This window comes from Macaca mulatta, chromosome 14 (genome assembly GCF_049350105.2).
Source record: "Macaca mulatta isolate MMU2019108-1 chromosome 14, T2T-MMU8v2.0, whole genome shotgun sequence".
In the NCBI taxonomy this organism is placed as follows: Eukaryota; Metazoa; Chordata; class Mammalia; order Primates; family Cercopithecidae; genus Macaca; species Macaca mulatta.
This window is the reverse complement of record NC_133419.1, coordinates 18,246,104-18,271,525: the sequence shown is the minus strand read 5'-3', so window position 1 is coordinate 18,271,525 and position 25,422 is coordinate 18,246,104. Positions and strand designations below refer to the sequence as shown.

At 56.9% G+C, this 25,422-nt stretch overlaps 1 protein-coding gene across 4 annotated transcripts; it reads right to left on the bottom strand.

The window, feature by feature from the left end:
• Nucleotides 1–713: 713 nt before the first annotated feature.
• Nucleotides 714–24,751, bottom strand: MYBPC3 (myosin binding protein C3). 4 transcript variants are annotated; one of them, XR_013403827.1, is made up of 33 exons: nucleotides 23,605–24,751; nucleotides 22,213–22,479; nucleotides 21,461–21,574; nucleotides 20,967–21,065; nucleotides 20,729–20,877; nucleotides 19,427–19,544; nucleotides 18,855–18,903; nucleotides 18,649–18,678; nucleotides 18,423–18,476; nucleotides 17,624–17,644; nucleotides 17,208–17,371; nucleotides 13,845–14,208; nucleotides 13,606–13,730; nucleotides 13,418–13,523; nucleotides 13,155–13,321; nucleotides 12,576–12,741; nucleotides 11,729–11,835; nucleotides 11,594–11,623; nucleotides 9,327–9,466; nucleotides 8,991–9,071; nucleotides 8,193–8,352; nucleotides 7,320–7,424; nucleotides 7,021–7,209; nucleotides 5,492–5,626; nucleotides 4,653–4,820; nucleotides 3,539–3,627; nucleotides 3,176–3,371; nucleotides 2,821–2,960; nucleotides 2,441–2,600; nucleotides 2,193–2,329; nucleotides 1,694–1,880; nucleotides 1,466–1,603; nucleotides 714–1,330 (listed from the first exon to the last, which is right to left on the bottom strand). XR_013403827.1 is itself a non-coding variant. In XM_077962852.1 (33 exons), the coding sequence occupies exons 1-32, from the start codon at nucleotides 23,825–23,827 to the stop codon at nucleotides 1,492–1,494; spliced, it is 4,299 nt and encodes a 1,432-aa protein (XP_077818978.1). In that variant the 5' UTR covers nucleotides 23,828–24,751; the 3' UTR covers nucleotides 714–1,330; nucleotides 1,466–1,491. The 4 variants fall into 4 exon arrangements, 3 of the variants coding, with proteins under 3 accessions (XP_077818978.1, XP_077818979.1, XP_077818980.1); XM_077962852.1 differs by having other exon boundaries at nucleotides 1,466–1,550; XM_077962853.1 differs by having other exon boundaries at nucleotides 1,466–1,502.
• Between the last annotated feature and the right edge of the window lie 671 nt (nucleotides 24,752–25,422).

The window sequence follows — 25,422 nt, the reverse complement described above, 5'->3', positions numbered from 1 at the left end:
GATATGAGTGTGTACTGGCTGTTGGCTTATTGATGGCTGGGACCGCAAAGCCACCTAGTGCAGCTCCACCCCAGGACAACACAGATTCTGCCTCACTCCACCCCCAAGTGGCTGTGACCGGGGCCGCTGGCACAAGGATCACGCTGAGTACCTAGGACCGGTTAAATGCGCTTTCCGCTGTCGCAGCTCAGTTTCATCATCTGAAGAGTGAATGCCGCAGGGGAAGACAGGTTCCTTCTAGTGTTAATGTTTTATGAACTCAGAAACCACTCTGGGCCTGGTTTAATCATTGAGAAAACAACAAAAATATCTGCCCTCACTTTGCTGTGAAGATAATGTCCCTGGGCCTTTTTTTTTTTTTTTTTTTTTTTTTCCTTGAGACAGGGTCTCACTCTGTCACCCAGGCTGAAGTGCAGTGGCGTGATCTCGGCCCACCGCAAACTCTACCTCCCGGGTTCAGGTGATTCTCGTGCCTCAGCCTTCCAAATAGCTGGGATTACAGGCACGCCACTATGCCCAGCTAATTTTTGTATTTTTAGTAGAGATGGGGTTTCACCGTGTTGGCCAGGCTGGTCTGGAACTCCTGACCTCAGGTGACCCGCCCGCCTCTGCCTCCCAAAGTGCTGGGATGACAGGTGTGAGCCACCGCACCTGGCCATCCCCTGTGCATTTTTATGAAAACAGGCACACTGAAATTGAGTGAGAAGAGTGAGTTTTCTGTGACTGCATTAATCTTTTATTGCCCAGTACACATTGGGAAGACACAGCAGGCCAGAAAGGCCTGTCCCCAGACAGCCTTTCTTGAGGTCACCCTCCTTTTACCCCAAAGATCCAGGAGCGGGCCGGGCGCGGTGGCTCAAGCCTGTAATCCCAGCACTTTGGGAGGCCGAGACGGGCGGATCACCAGGTCAGGAGATCGAAACCATCCTGGCCAACACGGTGAAACCCCATCTCTTAAGAAATACAAAAAACTAGCCGGGCGAGGTGGCGGGCGCCTGTAGTCCCAGCTACTCGGGAGGCTGAGGCCGGAGAATGGCGTGAACCCGGGAGGCGGAGCTTGCAGTGAGCTGAGATCCGGCCACTGCACTCCAGCCTGGGCGACAGAGGGAGACTCCGTCTCAAAAAAAAAAAAAAAAAAAAAAAAAGGAGCTTCCTTCAGGAGCCCTGTGGACCAGTCTGTGCAACACCCACTCAGGCCTGCCCAACATAGCTGTCCTGCTGATCCCCCACCGCAGCCCAGGAGACACACTTGTCACACACACATCCAACAGCAGGGAGCGGTTTCCCCAACTTCCCTGCAGGCTCCTGGTATGGGGCTGGCATCTTGTACCTGCAACACAGGTTATCTTATGAGTGAACGGAGGCCCCCTACAGCCTCCCATTTACTGATGGCTGCCCCCCGACCAAGGGCCAGGGCTTAGCCACTGACTTGTGCCCTGGGTGTCAGGTGGTCTGGAGTACATACCTGGCCATCCCCGGGAGCCAGCCTGGTCACTGAGGCACTGCAGAAGAGGAGGCCATGTCATTGTGTCCTCCCAGCCTTCTGGAAGCTAGTACCCATCTGGTCATGACAGGGTCCTTGCCCTTGCAGTCACAGCAGGTGCTTGGCCCAGGACAACAGAGCAAAGCCCAGGGTCCCCACTGCTGCCCTGCTCTTCCCGCCTCCCAGGCCCTGGCCCCAAGGGCTCCTCACCTCGCACCTCCAGGCGGCACTCACACTGTGCCTCGCCCTGTAAGTTGGTGGCCCTGCAGACGTAGATGCCTCCGTCAAACGGGCAGGGCTTTCTAATCTCCAGAGTCAACACTCCCTGCTTGCTGAACATGCGGAAGCGGGCATCCTCTCCCAGGTCCAGGCCATTCTTGAACCAGGAAATCTTGGGCTACAATTAAGGTAAAGAGAGGGAGGGAAGCCATCCAGGCTGAGAGGGGACCTGGCAGGGACCCAGGGAGACGCATTTCTGTTTATACTCGGTGGGGGGTGGTCCCACGGAGTCCCTGACTATGCCCAAGGCTGGAAACAAACATGGAACCAACAGCGAGTACCACGGCCCTGCCCAGGGAGAGAAACCCGGTCCATACACCCCAAGGTGGAGAGAAAGCAGAGGAGACAGGCTGGGGAGAGGACTGCTCGACATCCGGGCCTGTGAGCCCCGCCTCCTGGTCGGCCTGGACCAGTGCCTAAAGTTCCCTACCTTGGGGCTACCCCGGACAGCACAGCAGAGCATAGTGGTGTAGCCTGCGATGACTGAGCGGTTCACCAGGGGCTGGGTGAAGCTTGGGGCCTCAGAGAAGTCCAGGGCCTTATAGTCGGGTGGCTCATAGGTGATGCCTGTTGGTGACAGGACTTGGTACTGAGAGGGCCACACCAAACTAGGCCCCCCTCCCTGTTCCGATGGCCTCCCTGCCCCAGCCCCTGCTGGGGAGAATGAGGGTACAGCACCTGGTCTGGGGATAAAGACGGGCTCCTTGGTGGTGGCCGCTGTGTCACTGGAACCAACCATATTCTGGCTGAAGACACGGAAGTAGTAGCCATTGCCAATGATGAGCTCTGGCACCACGCAGTGGGTGCGGCGGTAATGCTCCAAGACGGTGAACCACTCCTGGGGGCGGGGAGGGAGGGGAGGCATCTCTGGGCCAGGCCTTCCCCGATGCCGAGAGCCTCTCCTGGGTGCCCTGGGCATCTCCACCCGTACTGTGGAGGGACTCAGATCAGCAGAGGGAGGGTGAGGGGCCCGTGGTGAGGACAGTGAAGGGTGGCTGCGGCCTGGGTCTGCCGGGCCTAGGCAGAGTGCACGTGGAGACCCCAGACCTCGGGCTCACCATGGTCTTCTTGTCAGCCTTCTGCACTGTGTACCCCCAGAGCTCCGTGTTGCCATCATCCTGGGGTGGCTTCCACTCCAGAGCCACATTAAGACCCCAGGCCTCAGTGACCCGGAGATCCTGGGGAGGACTTGGCTTGTCTGCGGGAGACAGACCCAGTCGGGTCACCACTCTTTCCGACAGTGAGCAGGGGGACACCGGGCTCCAGGGACTATGCCACCCCTACCAGCCAGGGCCAGGCCTGCTGGGGCACTGAACTGGAAAATGTGAGCTGTGGGTTGGGTCAGCCCTTGGACCCAGCAGCCCAGCTCAGGGATGGGAAACAAGTGGGCTCAAAGAGGCCTTGGCCACGCACCGACAACCTGCAGCACCAGGGTGGCCTTGTCCTCCATGTTCTCAATGCGCACCGTCACCTGGTAAGTGCCTGAATGCGCGCGGCGAGCGGCCCGGATGAACAGGATGGTGTCTGTGGGGCTGTTGCGGACGCTCACCTCCTCGCCTGCCAGGGGCTGCCCCTCTTTGGTCCAGGTCACCTGAGGCCGGGGCTTGCCCTGAGGGGAGGAAAAGCTTAACCCTGAATGTGGATCTCTCCAAAGGCCAGCTGCCACCCCCACCTCTGGAACCTCAGATTGGGCCAGCCCTGAGACATCAGTCCACTGGATGGAAACAACACACCATAGCCTCTCTCCCCTGGAGGACAGGGAGGGGCCAGTCCCACCTGGAAAGGGATGAGGAGGTTCACAGGCTCCCTGACCTTCTTCTGAATGGTCTGACGCAGGTGCCTGGGCAGCTGGAGCCGTGGCCGTTCTGTGGATACAGAGTGGGTAGCTAAGTGAGGGTCTGCCACGGCTCTGAGGGGCGCCACAGCTCCAGCCTCCCTTGAGACAAGCCCCAGAGAGCTGCAGCTAAGAAAAAAGCCGCCTGCTGGGCCCTGCACCTCCTTTTAGCTCCTGCTGACACAGCAACTCCAGCCTGCCCAAGCCCAGCTGGCTTCCCCGAGCCTCACCACACTGCTTCAAGAGGCAGGGATCAGAGAGGGTAAGCAACTTGACTGAAGTCACACAGCTAGTAAGTCATAGGCCAGGGTGTAAACCCTATGCCCTGTGCTGTTTCCACTCGAGTTTGCTGCCTCGTTCCAGCTTTGAGAACCAATCCTTACAAAAGATGGACCCTTTGTTGGGACGAGGAACAGAGGAATGGGAAGTGGATCCCAGAGGGACCAATCTGACGACAGACATAGACATAGAGGGGTTGGAGCTGAGACGCTCCTGGAAGAGAGCTTGGGTACTGTGGCTTTTATTTTCCCTGTTCCAGAACTAGGGGTCCGACATAGACCAAGAAAGCCTTTTCCGCACTTTTTTTTTTTTTTTGAGTCATTGTCTCACTCTGTCACCCAGGCTGGAGTGCAGTAGTGTGATCTCAGCTCACTGAAGCTGCCACCTCCCGGGTCCAAGCAATTCTCCTGCCTCAGCCTCCCAAGTAGCTGGGGGACTACAGGCACCCACCACCACACCCGGCTAGTTTTTGTATTTTTAGTAGAGACGGGGTTTCACCATGTTGGCCAGGCTGGTCTCGAACTCCTGACCTCAAGTGATCTGCCTGCCTCAGCCTCTCAAAATGCTGGAATTACAGGCTTGAGCCACTGTGCCTGGCCACCCTCTCTGCACTTTTTCCCTAGGTCTAGAGCGTGGATGATGGCTCCAACCCCTCCTGTCTCTGCCAGCGTTCTGGGCAGAGCGTTCTGGGCCTCCCCAAACGTCCCCACCTCCACCGGACACCAAGGGCCTGGGGTGTCAATGGCGGGTCTTGTGACTGCATGAAGGGGCACTCACGCAGGATCTCCTGCACCGTCACCGGCTCTGTGGTGGTAACAGGGGCTCCGGGCCCTGCCATATTGTGTGCACGCACTCGGAAGAGCAGCCGGGCCCCCGTGGGCAGGTCCTTCACCAGTATCGACGTGTGCTCTGTCAGCCCCCGCAGGGCAGCCACCCACTCTGAGCCTGGGGGTGGGGAGGGGCAGTCAAGGCCACAGACTGTGTCACCACCGACACCCCATCCCCACTGCCCACTCCTCTGATAGGAATCTCCAGGATTTAAATATGTTTTTATTTTTTAAATTTTATTTGTTTATTTATTTTTGAGATGGAGTTTCACTCTTGTCACCCAGGCTGGAGTGCAATGGCGTGATCTCGGCTCACCGCAACCTCCGCCTCCTGGGTTCAAGCGATTCTCCTGCCTCAGCCTCCCGAGTAGCTGGGATCACAGGCGCCCACCACCACACCCAGCTAATTCTGTATTTTTAGTAGAGACGAGGTTTCTCCATGTTGGTCAGGCTGGTCTTGAACTCCCGACCTCAGGTGATCCGCCCACCTCGGCCTCCCAAAGTGCTGGAATTACAGGCGTGAGCCGCCGCGCCTGGCCTTAAATATGTTTTTAAAATGTAGTTGCTGATTTCGCACTGCTCAAAGAAGTGTTACAGTCAGCTTTACTCTGCATTTGTTTTTCACTAGGCAAGCTTTTTTTGCTTCTGAAAACAGAACAGGTATTTCTCTGGATGTCCTCAACTTTAGGCAAAAGTGGGCCAAAAAAACCTGACTATGGGTGAATCTGCTCAATGGCAAGGTGAGCATGTTCTTCGTTTGGGGAGGGGGCTGGGGGTGGGGACACTCACCGCCCTCTGGGCAGTACTCCACGCTGTAGCCGTCCAGGCCTCCTGCTCCCACGCGCTCTGGGGGCCGCCACTTGAGGGAGACCGTAGTGTCCGAAACGTCCTCTACTGCCAGGTGGGTGGGTTCGCTGGGGGGACCTGGGCAGAGGAGAGGTCAGAGAGGGGTCTCAGCAAGCCTGGGGAAGCTGGAGATCCGTGGCCTAGACCCCGAACTGCCCACTGGTCACATAGGGGGCACTTCCTGTTCAGCTGGCTTTTAGCCACTTTAAGGAATATTTTGTCTCTGTTACAAGACTTGTCTGTAGATTGGCTTAAAAACAAACAACAGCAGCAGCCAGGCATGGTGGCTCACACCTGTAATCCCAGCACTTTGGGAGGCCAAGGTGGGCGGATCACCTGAGGTCAGGAGTTTGAGACCAGCCTGGCCAACATGGTGAAACTCCGGCTCTACAAAAACACAAAAATTAGCTGGGCACGATGGTGGATGCCTGTAATCCCAGCTACTCAGGAGGCTGAGGTGGGAGAGTTGCTTGAACCTGGGAGGCGGAGGTTGCAGTGAACCTAGATCGCTCCAGGACTGCACTCCAGCCTGGGTGACAGAGCGAGACTCCATCAAAAGAAAAGAAAAGAGAAAGAAAGGAGAAAAGAGAAAAAACCCCTAAAACTATAGGAAAACATGGGAATTTCCTGGCACCGTATGATTAGGTGAGTTGACTAAGAACTGAACAAACCAGGAGTCAGTCCCTAAAAAGAGAGGCCTGAACCCTTCTCCCCACAGGCCCCAATTCCTGCCATCTTCCCAAGCTGTGCCCCATCCCTGGGCCCAGGGGTCCCTGGCCTGCACTTGCCACAGACAGCTGCCCCTGGACTCACCCACCCTGGTGGGAACAGGTGTCCTCCCGAGCCCTGCCACACCCTCAGCACCTGTTCTACCCACTCAGACCCCATTATACAGATGAGGAAGCTGAGGCTTCAGGGAGGGTTGACTCCAGTTGGCCTCCTGGAGACCGTGGAGCTGCCTCTGCCATCTCTGAGTCTTGGTCCAGGACTCTTTCCACAGACAGACGCCCCTGAGACCCCTCCACTAACCACAGCCCTTGCCCCATCCCATAGGTGACAAACCCTGGGTTGAAGGGTGTGGGGAACAGGGGACAATGAACATTCACTGGGCACCTGCTAGATGCCAGATGGCCTCTGCCTGCTCATCCCATCTCATCCTAACAGCTCTCTGAGGTAGGCAGTGTCATTATTCCCATTTTGTAGACATGGAAAGAGAGGCTTGAAAGTGAACTAGGGGTCGGTGTAGTGTGAGAGTCAGTTCCACCCCAACCAGCTGGGAGATCTCAGGCAGGTCGTTTAACTGCGGGGAGCCTGTTTCCTCATCTGTAAAATGCGGCTGAGTATCCCCAGTCGAGGCTGAAAGGAGACCGTGGATGTGAGTGTCTAGCGTGGCTGCCTGCGGAGCAGCTGCTATTACTGGGGGCCTTTGACTGGGGAGGGAGCGGAGGCAGGACCAGGTCAGGCAGGCTCACCGATTGGCATGAAGGGCTGGGAGGCAGGGCTGGGCCTGGACATGCCGATGGCGTTGACCGCGTAGACGCGCATCTCGTACACCACGCCCTCGATCATGCGCCTCGCTTCGTGGCTCAGCTCCTGAATCAGGTCGAAGTTCAGCCGCATCCACCGGTAGCTCTTCTTCTTCTTGCGCTCCAGGATGTAGCCTGGCTCGGGGGAGGTGGCGGCTCTGGTCTGGGACCCAGGCATCCCCACACCACCTTCCCTCGGATCTGTTCGGCGCCCTCGCACCTCCGCCTGGCGCCCTTGCACTCACCCAGGACCGGCTGCCCGCCGTCGTAGGCAGGCGGCTCCCACTGTACGGTGCAGGAGTCCTCTCCCACGTTGCTGACCTTCGGGGCCGCGGGTGCGTCTGGCACGTCTGGAGGGGGTGCGGTGGACACATCAGCCCTGCCCCGCTCGGGGCCTTGAGTAATGTTGCTCGTCCCCTTCCCACTCCAACTAACTGCCACCGGCTGCCCCCACCACCTCCAGATCCAAAATCCAAAGAGATCTTTCTAGAATGCATTTCTTTCTTCTTCTTCTTCTTCTTCTTTTTTTTTTTTTTTTTTTTTTTAGTGATACTGAGTCTCACTGTGTTGTCCAGGCTGGGTCTCAACAGGATGCATTTCTCATCATGTCGCCAGCCCTCAATCAACACTTTAAGGCTTCACACTGCGCATATTCACCCCTGTCCTGGCTCTGATCCTCCCAACCCTACCCAGTCCTCTCCTGACACGTTTCATTCATTCTCCACACCCAAAAGACCCTTTCCCTTCCCACCCCTTTGTACACAGTTTCCTCTGCCTGGGATGCCTGGGATTCCTCTGCCTGGGATGCCCTTCCTCACCATCTTCTCAGCCTCCTAAAGGCATCCCCCCCAGGCTCTCTGGGATGGCTCTCTGCTCAGTGCTCCCATGGCACTCTGGACACGGCTCATGTACAGCCGTGTCGCAGGAAATCTGCGGGATGCAACTGCCTCCATCTCCCCCACAGCGGGGCTCCTTGTGGGCAGAAAAACCTGTCCTGTTGCCACTCAGCTCAGGGAGCATGCCCGTGATGTTTGTCGAGTGGCTGAATGAGCGAACGGATGGGCCCTCCTTGGGGCTGCCCCTCTGTGTTCTCCAGCTTGGACCCTGGCCGGCCTCACCGATGACCTTGACTGTGAGGTTGACCCGGTCCTCGCCCACAGGGTTCTTCACTGTGACCGTGTAGACGCCCTCATCTTCCTTCTCTGCCCCCTCGACCGTGAAGATGCTGCGGTCCTTGGTGGTCTCCACACGGACCCGGCCCTCGGTCTCACACAGCAGCTGGGGGGATGGAGAGTTGAGGTGAGATCCAAGTCAGACCCCAGAGGCCCCTGCAGTCTCTGCAACAACCAGATGTCCCGGGGTCCATAGGGGTAACACAGCCTGTGGGAAGACTGCACCCATGTCAGCATCTAGTTCAAAATCCTCTCTGTGGCACCGACCGAGGGCAGGGGCTCAGGTTCTAGCTTTGTCAGGGGACCTGGGGCAACCACCTGTCCTCTCAGATGAGCTAGCGTGAGGACCCCTCAAGACCCCAGCCTTCAGAAGAACCAACAGTGCTGGGCAGGAAAAAGACCCCAGCAGCTACAGTGGCAGGAAACTGCCTCGGAAACTACTCTGGAGTTGAGAGGAAGCACAAGGTCAAGGTCAAGGTCAGCTCAGGATGAAGGGAGCCAGGGAGCAGCCCAGTCATGAGGGATTCCTCACAATAAGAGGGTGTCCACAACCTTGTGACGGCCATCAGCACACTCCACAGACCCTGCCTGAGGTGTGAGGGCCCCACAGGGACCCTGCTGGGGGCAGCAACACACCTGGCCAAGTGTGGCACCTCCATGGAGACCTCACCAAGGGCTCGACACCAAATGGGCAGAAAGTGATGGAAGACAAATGAGCCCCATCCTGACCTGAGCCTCACTCACCTTCTTGTCAAACACCCACTCGTCGCTGTCACCTGCATCCTCTGGGGCATCTGGGGCTGGTCTGGCTGGGGACTTATTCCCCTGGGAACAGGGCAGGAGGGAAGTAGGGAGCAGAGGAGCTGACTCAGCCTGGAAGCACCCCTCTGCTTCTTCTTCCACCCCCAACCCACACTGCCCATCTCGCCTGCCCCCTGGCCAGTCGAGCCTCTGCTCTCCCACGGGGTAGCCAGCAGCAGGGCGTGCACACGTGGGTGGGGTGTGCAGCAGGTCCAAGCACTTGGGTGGCTCCACACACCCACCTCACAGATGGGGAGATTGAGGAGGGACCCACCGTACCTGCGTGATGGCCTTCTGCCAGATCACGGTGGGAGCAGGGTCCCCAGAGATAGGGACGTCCAGACGTAGCTTATTTCCAGCTACAACCACAATGGTGTCTGGTATGCGGCCCGGGCAGTCCAGGTGGATCTTGGGAGGTTCTGCAGAAGAGACAATGTAGTTCAGAGAAACCGGAGAGCCGGGAGGAGCATAGGTCACTGGGGAGGGGCCACTTGAGAGCCCGGGCCCCTGTTTGTTGGTTTTTTAGATTTGTATTGAGGTATAGTTTATGCTCAGATCTGACTGAAGGCTGATGAGTTCTGACAGATGAATACACCCATGCAACCATTAACCCAACCAAGATCTAGAACATTCCCATCATCCCAGGACGTTGGCTGGGAGGCTTGTAATATTCAGGTCAGGTCACCTACCATAGCATTTTGAAAACTGGGGGAACATCAGTGTCTTGCTCCTGCCCCCCCCCACATACACACACACACATATACATACATACACATACACACACACATACACACACACATACATATACATGCATACACATACACACATGCACACCCATACACATACATACATACACACACATACATACACACATACACACATACACACATATACATACATACACATACACACACATACACACACATACATACACGCATACACACACATACATATACACACATACACACATATACATACATACACACATACACGCACACATACACACATACACACCCATACATACATATACATACATACACATACATCCATACACATACATACATATACACACATACATACATACACACATACATACACACATATACATACACATACACATGCACACACACATACATACATACACATACACATACACACATACATACACACATATACATACACATACACATGCATACACACATACATACACACATATACACACACAGACATACACACACGCATACATACACACATATACATACACACACATACACACATACATACATACACATACATACACACACACACACATACATACACATACACACACACACATACATACACACACACACACACATTAAAAAGGTTCCCTAGCCGCCGGGCGCGGTGGCTCACGCCTGTAATCCCAGCACTTTGGGAGGCCGAGGCGGGCGGATCACAAGGTCAGGAGATCGAGACCACGGTGAAACCCCGTCTCTACTAAAAATACAAAAAATTAGCCGGGCGCGGTTGTGGGCGCCTGTAGTCCCAGCTACTCGGGAGGCTGAGGCAGGAGAATGGCGTGAACCCGGGAGGCGGAGCTTGCAGTGAGCCGAGATCGCGCCACTGCACTCCAGCCTGGGCGACAGAGCGAGACTCCATCTCAAAAAAAAAAAAAAAAAAAAAAAAAAAAAGGTTCCCTGGCCAAATCAGGAATCTGCCCTCAGTTAAACAAAGCTAAACAAAGGCAAGTTTCTTTACTGATTCGATTGCTTCCGAAGAAGCAAGAGGTGGGGCAGGTGTTCGCTGCTTCCCAAACTAATTTCATCAGAGAACTCTTTTCAAGTGGGTTAACGATGTTAAATGAACCCAGTTTGGAAAGCACTCCAAGTATGCTGCAATCTGGATTATTCTCCTGAAGTTAAACTTGTGAAATGTCTGATTAAAGCTTAATCCTGGGCCGGGCGTGGTGGCTCACCCCTGTAATCCCAGCACTTTGGGAGGCCGAGGCGGGTGGATCATGTGAGGTCAGGAGTTCAAGACCAGCCTGGCCAACATGGCGATACCCCGTCTCTACTAAAAATACAAAATTAGCTGGGCGTGGCGGCATGCGCCTGTAGTCCCAGCTACTCAGGAGGCTGAGGGAGGAGAATCGCTTGAACATGGGAAGCAGAAGTTGCAGTGAGCCGAGATTGCACAATTGCACTCCAGCCTGGGCAACAAAGTGAGACTCCGTCTCAAAAAAAAAAAAAAAAAGAAGAAGAAGAAAAGATGTAATAATAAAAGTCACACCTGTGACAGCACTTGACAGCTCTGACACATCATGTCACCTCATCTTTATAACTACCCTATGGGGGCGGCACTATCAGGGTTCCCATTTTAGAGAAGAGGAAACTGAGGCTCACAGAGATTATAATTGACCTGTGGTCATGAGTGGCAAAGCTGGAGCTGGGCCCCAGGACCCCCACTTTTGATCCTTGCTCTTCCCTCTGTGAGTGGAGGGGAGGCCTGCGTGGGTGGGTTGCGGAAAGTGAGCAGAACCAAGACTCGGGGGCCCCGAGACTCACCCTGCCTGGGTACGAAGTCAATCTTGACCTCTGCAAGAGAAGGAAGGGCAAGTGGCATGGGGGCAAAGACAGGGCCCAGTGACAGGGGCTCCTGGCCCCACTGCCCCCACCCACCCTACCCCGGAGCAGGCTCACCCATGAAGTGGAGCTTGGCTGACAGGTTGCAGGCGAAGCCCTCGGGCACAAAGCTGTAGTCAGCCTCGTCGGCAGGTGTGACGTCGTCAATGGTCAGTTTGTGGACCCTGCAGGGAAGCACAGGCTTAGGGGACCCCACTGGGCCACACACCCCTGGCCTCACCAGATACCCCAGCCAGGGTCCCCAGGAGGCCCTCACCTCGTCCTGGCTTGTTGGTATTCTGATTTTTAAAAATGCCTTTTTTTTTCTATCTTATATAATTTTCCAGCTCTCCCATGTGCTTTTAGAGGTAGGCAGTGTAAAAGTGATTTCCACATCAAAGCATCCCCTTGGCTGGGCCCTTGGAGACTGGGCAGGGGTTGGGTGTCATTAATCTCTGTGAACTTGGGCCCAGCACGGCCAGCCCAGTTGCTCCCGGGATGAGCAAGAGGGCGGGAGAGGCAGCGAGGGCCTCTGGCCAGAGCCGGCCTCCTTGGTGGCCTCCTGCCCTGCCCTGGTCACAAGCTGGGGGAGGGCGCCAGGGAGCTCTCAACCCTGTCTGTGTCTCTCCCTGCTGCCTCTTTGTCTCTGTCCCTCATTCTTCTCTGTCTCTGACGAACTCTCCTCTGTGTGTGCCTCCCTGTGCATATCTTTCTGTCTCTATAAAACTATTTCTGTCTTTCTGTCTCTGTCTTTTTGGGTCTGTTTCTCCCTCTCTGTGGGTCTCTGTCTCAGTCTCCGTCCTGTCTGTGCATCTGCCTCTCTGTTCACCTGTCTTTATCTCTCTTTCTCTCTGTTTCTTCCTGTCTTTGTCTCTGTCTCCATCTCAGTCTCCACCTGTCCCATCCGCCTGCCCTGCACACTCACCGCCCGATGTGGGACACCTTTATGCGGCTGTCGGGCACCAGCTCCTTCCCGTTCTTCAGCCACACGCCCCGCACATTCTCATCTGAGACTTCACACTTGAACACCGCCTGGTCCTTCGCGCCCACCGTCAGGTCTGCGATGCTCTGGTACACCTCCAGCTTCTTTTCTGCAGGGCAGGGCTGAGCCATTGAGCTCGGGAGGGTGTGTGGGTGTGGCGTGAGTCCCTGTGGAGGGCGTGTAGGCTCCTGGGCGCTGGTGCGCATGTGTCTGGGTGCATGTGTGCATGTGAAAACGTGTGTGCCTGTGTGTGCCATGTTTGCCTATGACGGTGCAGTGCACATAAGGAACCTCAAGTGTTTGAGGGGTGGTGACGCTCACCAGGCCTGTCTGAGCCTCTCAGTACCCTCTGGAGTGGTCACTTCAGCATCGTCATTTTAGAGATGAGAAGGGTGAGGTTTAGGCTGTTAAAGGCCCAAGGTCACAGGGGCCTTGAGCCCAGGTTTGCCTGCTCCCCTACAGGGTGGGGTGGGGGCTGGGAGGCCCAAGCCTTGAAGCCTCACGTGCCCCAGCCTGGCTCACCCTGCACGATGAGCTCAGCCAGCGCCTGGCCCCCACTGGTGCGCAGTGCGTAGTGCCCCGTGTCCTCCAGCGTGGCCTCGTTGATGATCAGGCGGTGTCTCCGCCCGTCCTTCTTGAACCGATATTTGAAGGTCTCCTCCCGGGTCAGCTCCACCCCGTCCTTCAGCCTAGCCGGGTGGGTGGGTGGCAAGTGCTGTGGCCTCTTCTGCACAGATGCCCCCGATGCTCAGCCCTGCCCCATGCCCCATGCTTCTGGAACTCACCATTTGACTTGCGCCCCCTCCTCCGATACTTCACACTCAAACTCCACCCGCTGTCCCACCATCACCAGCTGGTCCTCCAAGGGGCGCGTGATGAGCACGGGGGGCTCTGTCCAGGCAGGGTGAGCATGAGGGTGGCTCCTGAGGCCATCTCCTCCCCAGATTCCCACGGCCTCAGGCCCCAGGCCCACCTTTGACAAAGAGCTCCGTGCTGCACTTCTCGCCACCCACCACGCACTGGTAGGCTGCGTCGTCTGCCAGTGAGCACTGGCTGATGGTCAGGGTACGCTTGGCACCAATGGACTCAAAGATGTACCTGGGTGGGAGCCACAGGGAAGTGGCAGGAAAGTCGCGGACACACCTCCGGGCCCAGCGCACCCCATGAAAACCCCTGTGCCCCCCACCCCAGGCCATCCAGAGGGGAACTTACTTGCTGTGGAACAGAAGGGGCCATTGGAGTGTTCCCGACGGGAGGAAGTGAGCCCGAGACAAAAGGAGAGAGGGAGAGGACCGGCAGGAGCAAGAGGAGGGGAAATTAGGCCCAGAGAGATGGGGCTGAGAGCCACAGTGAGTCAGAGACACGCATGTGGAGAGGGACAGGAGGCAAGGCTGTGGGGGTCCCCACCTCCACCTGAGGCCCCCTCCCCACCCCAGGCCGCACCTGCCACTCATCTGGATCTCCTGGCCATTCTTGAGCCATTTGACTTCAGCGTCAGGGTCGGCCAGTTCCACGGTCAGCCGGATCTTGTGGCCTTTGCTCACCTGGTAGGCCGGCTCCAGCTTCTTCTGAAAGGCTGAGCACCACCCCTCAGCCCCGGCCAACCCACCCCCACCGCCCACACCCTGCTCCCCCAGGCCAGGCTACTGTGGCTGGGGCTGGGGCCCAGGTCCTCCCCCAATCCCCTCTGTGCCGCCCCGCCTCCACTTCGCTCTCTGTGCCTCTCTTTCTTTTTGTGTGTTTGTTTTCTGAGACAGAGTCTCACTCTGTCAGCCAGGCTGGAGTGTAGTGGCACCAACTCAGCTCACTGCAACCTCCGCCTCCCAGGTTCAAGTGAGTCTCCTGCCTCAGCCTCCCGAGTAGCTGGGATTACAGGCGTGTGACACCATGCCCAGCTAATTTTTGTATTTTTAGTAGAGACGGGGTTTTACCATGTTGGCCAGACTGCTCTTGAAATCCTGACCTCAGGTGATGCGCCCACCTCGGCCTCCCAAAGTGCTGGGATTACAGGCGTAGTGTCTCTATGTATTTGTGTCTATGTGTCTATCCACCTCCTTGTCTCTGTCTCTCTGACCTTGTCCTTCTGTCTTCCTTGGGGTCCTCTCCACCTGCTCAGCTCAGGAATGGGGTTAGGGGCTTCCAGAAAGACAGAAGCTTGTCAGGAGAACTGGGGCTGGGACAGATGTGCCTTCTTTTCTCCCAGCAACCCCTGAGTTTTGTATTCTTCCCAGGAGCTCCCACCTAGCGGCCCTCTGTGCCCAGCGCTGTCACTCCCATCTCAGCCCCTGGGGCCAGTGCGGTGATCCCCGTGCTGCTGCAGTGGGGGAAACAGGGCTCAGAGAGGTGACTGGCCCATGCCACCAGCCCGGCAGGTGTGTGGCAGAGCTGCGTCTGGCCCTGCCCCGCGACAATGCCTCCTCTTGCGGCCGTGTTTGTAAAAGCCCGTGTTGTTGCTGCTGAGCCCAGGGAGGAAGTGGGGGCTCCATCCACGGAGCAGAGAAGGACCTCTGAGTCCTCAAATACTCTGGCTGGGCCTGGAGTCAGCTGCGGAGGGGCAGAGATCTACTGCTGGGTGCTCTGTGACCTTGGGCTAGTTCCTTAATCCCTCTGTGCCTCGGTTTCCTCCTTAGTAACATGGGAATGGTAACAGTCCTTTCATCATAGTATTGTTTTGAGAATTAAATGAGACAATTACATAAAGCACCTAGTCCCTGGCTTAGGAAGGAATTCGCTCTTTTTTTTTTTTTTTTGAGATGGAGTCTCATTCTGTCACACAGGTTGGAGTACAATGGCACAATCCTGGCTCACTACAACCTCTGCCTCCCAGGTTCAAGCGATTCTCCTGCCTCAGCCTCCGGAGTAGCTGGGATTACAGGCACCTGCCACCATGCCCAGCTAATTTTGTATTTTTAGTAGAGACAGTGTTTCACCATGTTGGTGAGGCTGGCCTCGAACTCCTAACTTCAGGTGATCCACCCACCTCAGCCTCCCAAAGTGCTGGGATTACAGGCGTGAGCCACCGTGCCCGGCCATCAATTTGCTCTTTTTACTATTGTTGCCCTTCCTGGAAGACACCCCTACCCTCGGAGGTCCCGGTCTGCCTTGCCGGCCTCCATCTGTTCCTCCCGGGGCACCTGCAGTCCTTTGCTTGGTGTCCTCTGGGATCAGCAGTTCAAGGGTTAACCCAGAGGAACACTGGTGGCATCCAGGGGATCCCTGACTTCAATGAGGCCACAGTGCAGGTAAGGGCCAGGCCACCTAGTGATGGGGTGATAGGGAACCCAGTGAGGCTGAGACACAGGAAGGCAGAACGGAGGGCTAGGGGGCCTGGGGAAAGTTAGCAAGGAGGGACTAACCAACTCCTCTCCCTGTCCCCACGATCGTGTGTGTTTTGTGTGTGTGCTTTGGGAGGGGCTTGTCTCCCATACCCTGCATGGAAGCTGACCCCTCCATTCCGTCGGTGTTTATAGAGCGCTCGAGGTGTGTGCCAGGCCCTGTGCTAGACTCAGACACGGTGGGGAGCAGGCATGTGAGACTCCTGTTTTGCCGGTTCACACCCGCCCTTGTCAACCCCTCAGTGGAGAAGAGCTAGCCTGGGCTCTCCTCCTTCCACCTGGCTGGGGGTGGGGGGAGCTAACCTGAGCCTTCCTGCTTTGTTTGCCTGTGAGGAAGATTAACCAGGCTCTTCTCTTTGCCTGCGTGTGGCTCTCCAGGCTTAGCGGGTCTCTTCCCTTTTCTTTCGGGTGTGGAGAGGGTTAACTGGGCTTCATTTCTTTTCAGAAGAGGGTAGAGAAAGAAAGGGTAGGCCGGGTGCGGTGGCTCAAGCCTGTAATCCCAGCACTTTGGGAGGCCAAGACGGGCGGATCACAAGGTCAGGAGATCGAGACCATCCTGGCTAACACGGTGAAACCCCATCTCTACTAAAAAGTACAAAAAACTAGCCGGGCGAGGTGGCGGGCACCTGTAGTCCCAGCTACTCGGGAGGCTGAGGCAGGAGAATGGCACAAACCTGGGAGGCGGAGCTTGCAGTGAGCTGAGATCCGGCCACTGCACTCCAGCCTGGGCGACAGAGGGAGACTCAATCTCAAAAAAAAAAAAAAAAAAAAAAAAAAAGGGTAGCCTGATTTTTCCTTGGTGAGGAGGGTTAACCTGAGTTCTGTCCTCTTCCTTGTGGCTGTCCTGGCCTAACCTTTGTTCTTCTCTTCTCTCTGTGGAAAGGGGCTAACCTGGGCATTCTTGACTTTTTCTACACAAGGAGGGGTTAACCTGGACTCTTCTTTCCTGTGAGTCTCTGTGCTAAGCTGGACTCTGCTCTTTCCATGTATGTGGATGGGGTGGTGGGCTAACCTGTGCCCTCTCCTCTCCTGTGTAGGGAAGGGCTAGCCTGTGCCCTCTCCTCTCCTGTGTAGGGAAGGGCTAGCCTGGGCCCTCTCCTCTCCCCGTGGGAAAGGGCTAACCTGTGCCCTCTCTCCTCTCCTGTGTAGGGAAGGGAAGGGCTAGCCTGTGCCCTCTCCTCTCCCCTCTGGGGAAGGGCTAACCTGTGCCCTCTCCTCTCCCCTCTGGGGAAGGGCTAACCTGTGCTCTTCTTCTCATCGCGCCTCATGCCCTTGAGCCTCTTCAGCATGCCGCGCAGGTCGGTGACGCCGTACTGGAAGGCGATGCGCTCGTACTCGGATGGGGGTGCCTGCCGTAGGATCTCCCACACGTCCTCCTCTGCTGGTGCCTCCAGCTTTGAGTCCCTGTGTCCCGCAGTCCAGGCTGTGGCTGGGGGCAAGACTGCAGCCCCCTGGGCGGGGCTTCCTGGACCCAGGACCAAGGAGCTATAGCCACCCCTGTCCCTCTGCCCCTACCCTTCTGGTGGGGCAGCTGGAGGTGGTCTGGGTCCCAGGCCAGGTCTGGGGGCCAAGGGAGCTTAAGTGGGGCTGGAGATTTGGAGGAGTTCCCGGCAGAATTAAGGGTGATGAGGGTGCTGTGCTATGATGGGCACTCACCTTGGGGTCCGGAAACTGCTGCTCCGGGGGCAGGGGGAGGGCAGAAAGGGTAGGAGACACATGAGAGGTGTGGCCGCCTTCCCTCAAAGACCCAGACCCCACCCATGGGCCTTTACCTCCTCCCTATTCTCCACACTTGCACTCCCTGTGTTGTGGGGCACCCACGCTGCTCCGGAGGCTCTGGAGGGATCTCCTGTGTGCATTACTTTTTCTTATCCCTCCTAAGCTCTGACAGATAGGTGGGTGGCAGGAGAAGCCCAAGGCACAGAGACTTACCCCTGTCCATGGGAAGCCACACCCTGCTCTGAGTCTCTCACCACAGCCTCTCAGGGAGGGGACGGGATCCCCTCTGCACCCACTAGCGCCCGGCTGCCCCCAAACACCCAGACCCCATTTCTTACTCTCTGGGCCACAGCAGCAGCAGCCATAATGGAGGGGCCGGGGGAGAGGGAGAGAGAGGGCAGAGAGAACGTAAGCCAGTTGGGCCGGCCTGGTAGACCCTGCAGCTCTGGGGACCCTCTCTCTGTTGCTTCTGGGTCCCCGGAGTTTACGGAGGGAGTTCTGCAGCCCTAAGTGTGGAGTGGCCGTGGGGGACACTGTGAGGATGCCTGTTCACGGGACATAATGTCTGCAGAGCCCTTTAACTCCTTCCACACCGGGACCATCCCCTCGACAGACAAGGAAACCAGCTCAGAGAGGTGCAGTGTTGTGCTCAGCGTCACACAGCTGGCAAACCACAGTGCTGGGATTTGGAGCCAGGCCTCACCAGCTGCCCCAGGAACTGCCACCCAGGACTCACCTCTTCTTCAGCAATGAGCTGAAGTCCAGAATCCCAGCATCCTCGTGGCTGTCACTATGGAGAGGGACCCCCAGTGAGGCTGCAGTGAGGGACTGGAAGGGGATTAGGAGCAGGACAGGGAGTGGAGTGGGGAGGGAGAACGTGACGCTGGCCAGACTGGGCTCCCGCCCATCTCAGACCCCTGGAGGTCTGTGGATGGTGCAGATAGGGCCTGGGGCAGGGGTACCTGATCCGCCGACCACCTCCAGCCAGGCTCCTGTGGGGGTTAGACTCAGTATCCTCACCTGCCCGGGAAGCTTGCTGTCCCCCGCAGCCCCCACTGACTTCAGCTCCACCCCACACATCATCCCCAGCCCTGACCGCCAGTCCAGACCCTGAAGGGCCTCAGACTCCAGCACTGGCCTCCCCCAGGTCCTGAGGATGGTCACTCACGTGCGGCGGAAGGATGATAGGAGGTCCAGGTCTCCGGTGCCCACGGCCTCTGGGTTCAAAGGGTGGAGAGATGGGGGAAGGGGCTTCAGAGGGGGGTCGTTTGAGAAGCCCTGCCCTGGGGGTGGCCTCTGGGTATTCACAGATTTGGCCATTCATGACCCTGTGAAGCTGGGCATCTGCCCCAGGACCTCACCTTCCCAGCCTTTCCCAGGGTCAAGGTACCAGGGAGGCGGGACGGTTTATTGTCCCCAATTCCCACCCATCTTTCAACTCACCTTCACCCATGGACCAAACATTCAGACAGTGCCAGGCCGTGGGCCAGGAGCCGTGACACCAAGATGATAAAACAGAGTCCCACCCAGATGAGACCCGGACTCAGCCCTAATTAGGTCCCCACGCCTACCCTGCAAGCCTCTGGATTTCTCTCACACACTGTGTGTGCAGCACTGGGCACGTGGCCAGCACTCGTGCCTGGACGGGACGAGGCATCCTCCTTAGTGTTGGGAAACGGAGGCAGGGGACCAGGACCCATGGGGAGCCCGAGCCCAGGACAGTCACGAGGGCCCCCTCACCATGGACAGTGAGATTGAAGTTGGAGCAGTCAAATTTGTCCTTGGTGGACACCTCGCAGCGGTAGCCGCCAGTGAAGGCAGGCTGGGCATCGGTGATGTGCAGCTCGAACAGATAGACCTGTGTGCATGGAGGGACAGGGCGTCAGGGGACACCAGGGGTCGGGAGACAAGGCTCTGCACCATTGAAGGAGACTGGGAGTGGCTTGTGCCTGTAATCCAGCACTTTGGGAGGCTGAGGCGGGTGGATCACATGAGACCAGGAGCTCCAGACCAGCCTGGCCAACGTGGTGAAATTCCATCTCTACTAAAAATAAAATTAGCCAAGTATGGTGGTGTGCACCTCTAGTTTCAGCTACTCGGGAGGTTGAGGTGGGAGAATCGCTTGAACATGGTAGTGGAGAGCCACTGCACTCCAGCCCGAGCGACAGAGGGAGACCCTATCTCAACTAATATTAAAAAAAAAAAAGGAGGCTGGGAGTGACAAATGCTCATCAACCTTCTCACCCTCGGGTTTAGTTAACCCATATAGTTTTTGTATAGAGAAAGGGGACTATCTCAAAACCCATGACTGCCATCTGCTGGCACATGGTTGTGGTGAACTACAGTGCTTTTGTGCAATGCACAGCCCGGCACATGTTGGCCCTCTCCTGCTACAGGCCCCGTCTCCTGGCCCAGGACTGTGGAAGGTTGGGAAAAGCAGAGGCTTGGAGTGAACACACAAGGAGACTTAAGTCTTAAGGTTCTGGTGGGCAGGGTGGAAAAACACAAAACACAAAAAACCAAGGCTTAAGGTTCTAGGCCTATGTCTAGGTGACCTTGGAGCAACCACTTAACCTCTCAAGCGTTGGTTTCCGCGTCAGTATAATGAGGAATTGTTCTGGTCAATCCCTGAGCGTCCCTTGAGCCCTGAGCCCTGATACCCATCCAGGGGCTTTACAACCCCACTAGCTGGTGCCCCATGCTTCACGGTGTCCTCCAGACTTCCTGACCACCGTGCCCCCGCCCCCTCCCCCCACCGATTCCACCAAGCCTTATTAGGTGCTCCCTTGAGGCGATCATGTCCTTCAAGTCTCCCATGTCCCCCACAGCACTCCCATGCGTCTCATCGCGCTCCCTGGCCCCCAGGCCTCCAGGATCTCCCTGTGGGCCCCTGGACCCCTCCACCTGCCTCCCAGATTCCCCACGCCCCCTGCTTGCAGCTCGTGTGTGCCTCAGGTCTCATGGTGCCCTCTGTGTGCCTTGTGCCTTCCAGGATTCTCCATGTCCCCTCTCTCCGTGTCTCCACGACCCCGGCGGACCCACCTTGCTGGCACGGTCGTAGCTGTCATGCAGCTGCAGGTGCTGGCCCACCTTGCTGCTCAGGTCCACCCATTTGCCCTTGAACCACTTGACCACAGGCGGCTTCAGGAGGCTGGCGCCGGCCACACGGGCTGAGAAGGTGATGCTGCCACCTGCAAGGGCAGGGCGACAGGCCCAGCTTGGGGAGCGTCCTGCTGCCCCCCTTCTCACCCCAGTGCTGGGCACAGCAGCTCACACTCACCCACAGTCACTTCGCCATCCTGTGGCCGCATCACGAAGAGGCCAATGGGGTCATCAGGGGCTCCAGGGGTAGGGTCGTTGCGAGCTGCTGAGCTTGACCCTGTGAGCAAAGGCTTTTTTTTTTTTTTTTTTGAGATGGAGTCTTGCTCTGTCGCCCAGGCTGAAGTGCAGTGGCGTGATCTTGGCTCATCACAAGCTCTGCCTTCTGGGTTCATGCCATTCTCCTGCCTCAGCCTCCCGAGTAGCTGGGACTACAGGCGCCCGCCACCACCCCGGCTAATTTTTTTTTTTTGTATTTTTAGTAGAGACGGGGTTTCACCGTGTTAGCCAGGATGGTCTCCATTCCCTGACCTCGTGATCTGCCCACCTCGGCCTCCCAAAGTACTGGGGATTATAGGCCTGAGCCACGGCGCCCGGCCAACCAAAGGCTTTTCAGACCTGCCCTGGACACCCTCTACCCACGGATCCTGCCCCTCCCTGCCCAGCCCCTCTCACCTTCGGGACTTGGGGCACTTTCTCCCAGCTCAGCGGCTGGGGCCAGGGTTTCTCCAGGGGTTCCAGTGGCCTCAGCAGGGGCAGGGGTAGGGGCCAGGACGGGCTCTGCCTTCTCTGGAGAGGATCAGATAGGAGTCGTGGTACAGTCACTAACCAGAGACCCCTCCACCCTCTCTCTCCTGAGCGTCGGACCCATGAGCCCACTGTGGATGAGGAAAGTCTGCCATGGCTGTCCTCCCACTGCCTGGGCCCCTCAGAGGCAGCTCATGCTCAGCTGGAGAGCCACCCTGCCTCTCACATTCTCCTCCCTGTCCCAGGTCATCAGTTCCCACATCCTCTGCACCTGCCCTGAACAGTTCCAGGTCCAACCCTGCTCTGCCCCAGCCTTAGAGCAGCCCCACAGACTGGGCTGCACTCCCCTCATCCACACCTCCTGGGACTTCGCTGCCAGCACACAAGGTGCCCTCTGCGCAGGGTCATCTCCCCAGGGAGGTCTGCAAGGGGAGACTGGGGTTGTGTCTTGTTCATCTCTCCCACCTACCCCATGGCTGGAACAGGCCAGGATGGCACCTGGGGTACTCAGAGAGGTCATGTAAAGAAAGGGGGGAAAGGGGATTCCTGGCGGGGGGCACAGCCACAGCAAAGGCAAGGAAGTGTGAAAGTACCTCCTGTTCCCTGGATGGATAGAGAGGTGCTGGGCTGTCCCTCCCCCCAGGAGCCTGAACCTCAGGGAAGCCTGACCAGAATCTTACCTGCCTCTGTGACCTTGAGGTCGAACTTGACCTTGGAGGAGCCAGCAATGACTGCGTAGGAGCCCTGGTCCGCAGGGCCCACCTCCCGCACTGTCAGTGTATGCCGTGTGCCCTCTGTGGCCAGGCCATACTTGCTGCTGGCTCCGATGTCACTGCCTCCGCGCTGCCAGCGCACCTTCACTCCTGCCCGCTCTGTCTCCACCTCAAACACGGCAGGGCTGCCTGCGGCCACTTCCACTGACCGTGGCTTCTTGCTGAAAGCTGAGACTGTAGGGCCAGGTGGAGGCTACAGCGGCCCCTGGTTGGAGCGTGCACCCCACCCCTGCAGCCCCTCTTAGTAAATACTGTGCTAGCACTTTCCACGCATCCCCTCGTGTAATACTCCACCAGTTCTCCTAGGTAGTTGCAGTTATTCTGTTCATTTCTCAGAGGACACTGAGGCTCAGAGAAGCTAAGCAGCTCCTCCAAGATCACACAGCTAGTAGCCGGAAGAGCCAGGGCTGTGGTCCTGACCTCCACGCAAGACTTTTGCTGCATGTGTCCCCTGGATACTCCACTTTCCCTGCTTGGAGACACCCGTGATGGACTCGACTTCCCTTCCCCCCACCATCTGGGGCCCTTGGCAGGGGGCGGGGAATTCTGCCTGCTTGGAATGTGGCCAAATTTGTCCTCCAAGGACCTCAGGCTGAGAATCAGCAACTGAGATAAAGCTGGCCTAGGAGGGCGTTGGGGGATGGGGACCTGGATCTCTGCCCTGGACAACCTTGGTAAGGGCATAGCCCAGGCCCAGGACCCTGGGCTGTGATTTTCCCTGCCCTTGGCCTGGGTTCTGGGGCTCCCGACTGTCTTCTCTCAGAGAAGGAGGGGCTGTGTCACCCTCAACATGGGGGCCACACCATATAGGCTCATGAAGCAGATAATGTCACAGCCAGGAGGAACCAACCCAACGCCGCCACTACCCCCAGCGCCCCAGGTTGGGAGACTGAGACCCAGAGTGGGTAGAGGCTGGTCCGAAGGCATGCCGTGAGCCTGGCTCAGCTCCACACTAAACACGGGCTCTGTCTGCGGGCAACCTTGCTGTGGAAGGCGAGGGAAATGGGACAGGGAAGGGGTCCTTTGCGTTCTCAGAATGGGTTGACCCCGGGTGCTTCCTGTCTCGGCTGCGTCCTCTGTCTGTGTCCCTGACCTTGGGTTTACCTTCACCTCTCGTCAGAGGGATAGGAAAAAGAAACCGAGAATCAAAAAGGACCCCCGAGGACTGGCTGCCCCTGTCCTGGGGCTCAGAGGCCACGTCCTCATCAGCCCCCTCAAGAACTCCCTCCTAGCCCTGCTCCCCAATTGTGGACACCCCCCTGCTCCCCCACTTAGACCCAACCCTAGTCCTAAAGCTACCTGGCTTCTTCCCCGGCTCAGGCATCCTGAGAGACGTCACACCAGGCACCAAGCAGGCACAGGTCACCCAAAGAGGGACTGAGTGGGGTCTTGTCCTTCCCACTATATATGGGGACCTCCCCCCTCCCCAGGCTCTGCTTATCTGCCTCCTGTCCAGCCACCTGCTAAATATAGATAGATTCCAGAGAGCTGAGGTCTCTCCAGGGAGAAGGTAGGGCCACATTGTCCCTGGCTGGCTCCTGTCCCTTCCCCTCCACCCCCCTCAGCACAATTCTGCCTCCCCAACCCTTGGCGAGTCTCAGGGGTACCCCCTAGCCCTGTGTGTGTCCCTCTTACAGCAAATTGTATGGTGGGAGCATGCTGGGCCCATAACCCTAAGGCTAACGGGTCAGGAGCATCCTTGCGGGCAGTTCAGGCAGTGGTCATGTCCACAGACCGTGGGGCCAGGGTGACTCTGAGTCCTGGCACTGCCATCTCTTTAATCTCAAAGCACCTGGTTTCCTCATCTGTAAAGCAGGGCAGGTGATAGCAGCACCCACTGCACAGGATTGTCACACGTATGAGGTTGGTTTATAATTTTTAAAATGTTAGGCCGGGTGTGATGGCTCATCTGTAATCCCAGCACTTTGGGAGGCTTTGGGGAGGCCGAGGCAGGCAGATCACTTGAGCTCAGGAGTTCGAGACCAGCCTGGGCAACATGATGAAACCCCATCTCTACAAAAAATACAAAAATCAGTCAGGCATGTGACGCACACCTGTCGTCCCAGCTACTGGGGAGGCTGAGGCCGGAGAATCGCTTGAGCCCAGGGGGTCAGTGCTGCAGTGAGCCGTGTTCGTGCCACTGCACTCCAGCCTGGGCAACAAAGTAAGACCCTGTCTCAAAAAAAAATAAAAATAAAAATAGAATAATGAAGACACAACACCATTTTGCCTTCTCTTGTGGCCCTGAAGTAGGACTAGGGAGCTGCAGGGTTGGGCTGCAGTGAGCCCTCTGAGGGTGAGGAGGTGTGGAGGGGCATTTGCCGCTACGGTGATGACCCCAGAATCTGGGTTCCCTGAGGTGTCTGACAGCGTTGGGAAGCCTCTCACTCCCGTGCTGTCTACTGCCACTTCTTGAAGGAAAACACAGGACTCACAGGCTTCTCTGCTCAGCTCGGTCTGTTTCTCCCCTGCTGTGGCGAGGAGCTGGAAAGCAAACAGACCCTGGGGGTCCCACCAGGGATTCACCTGGGTCTAAAGTCCTGCTAGGCGTGCAGCTCATGAGAATGCTGTGTGACCCACAGGAGCTTTGGGGCTTAAGGCCTGTCCTTGGAATGCTGAAGAGTATCCTCTTCCACATAAGCGAAGCCTCCTACTCCATGTTGACGTGTCGGGGACAGACCTGGAGTGTGATCCAACTTGGCCACTCAGCGGCTGTGACCTTGGGGAAATAATTTGACCTCTACAAGCCTCAGTTTCCCATTCTATAGAGTGATATTAGACTCCACATCTCAAGGTTGGCAGGTACTAATTGACCAGAAAATCCAATGTTGTTGCTATGGTCATCATCATCATCATCATCATCAAATGAGTTCAAACCTCATCAAGGCTTAAAACCAACAACTACCACCAGGAGTAGAGAGCTTTTAAATAGGATCTGTTTCCCTCATCACAATCGAGGACTTGTTCTTTCCACCAAACTCTAACTCCTGGTCAGGCGCCTGTGTCATTGGTCCTCATGTTCCCAGGGTCCAGCATTGGGTACAGTCCTCAGTAAACACCCGATGGACAAATGACAAAAAGAGAGACGTCGCAGCACACACGGGCCAGAAGAGGTGT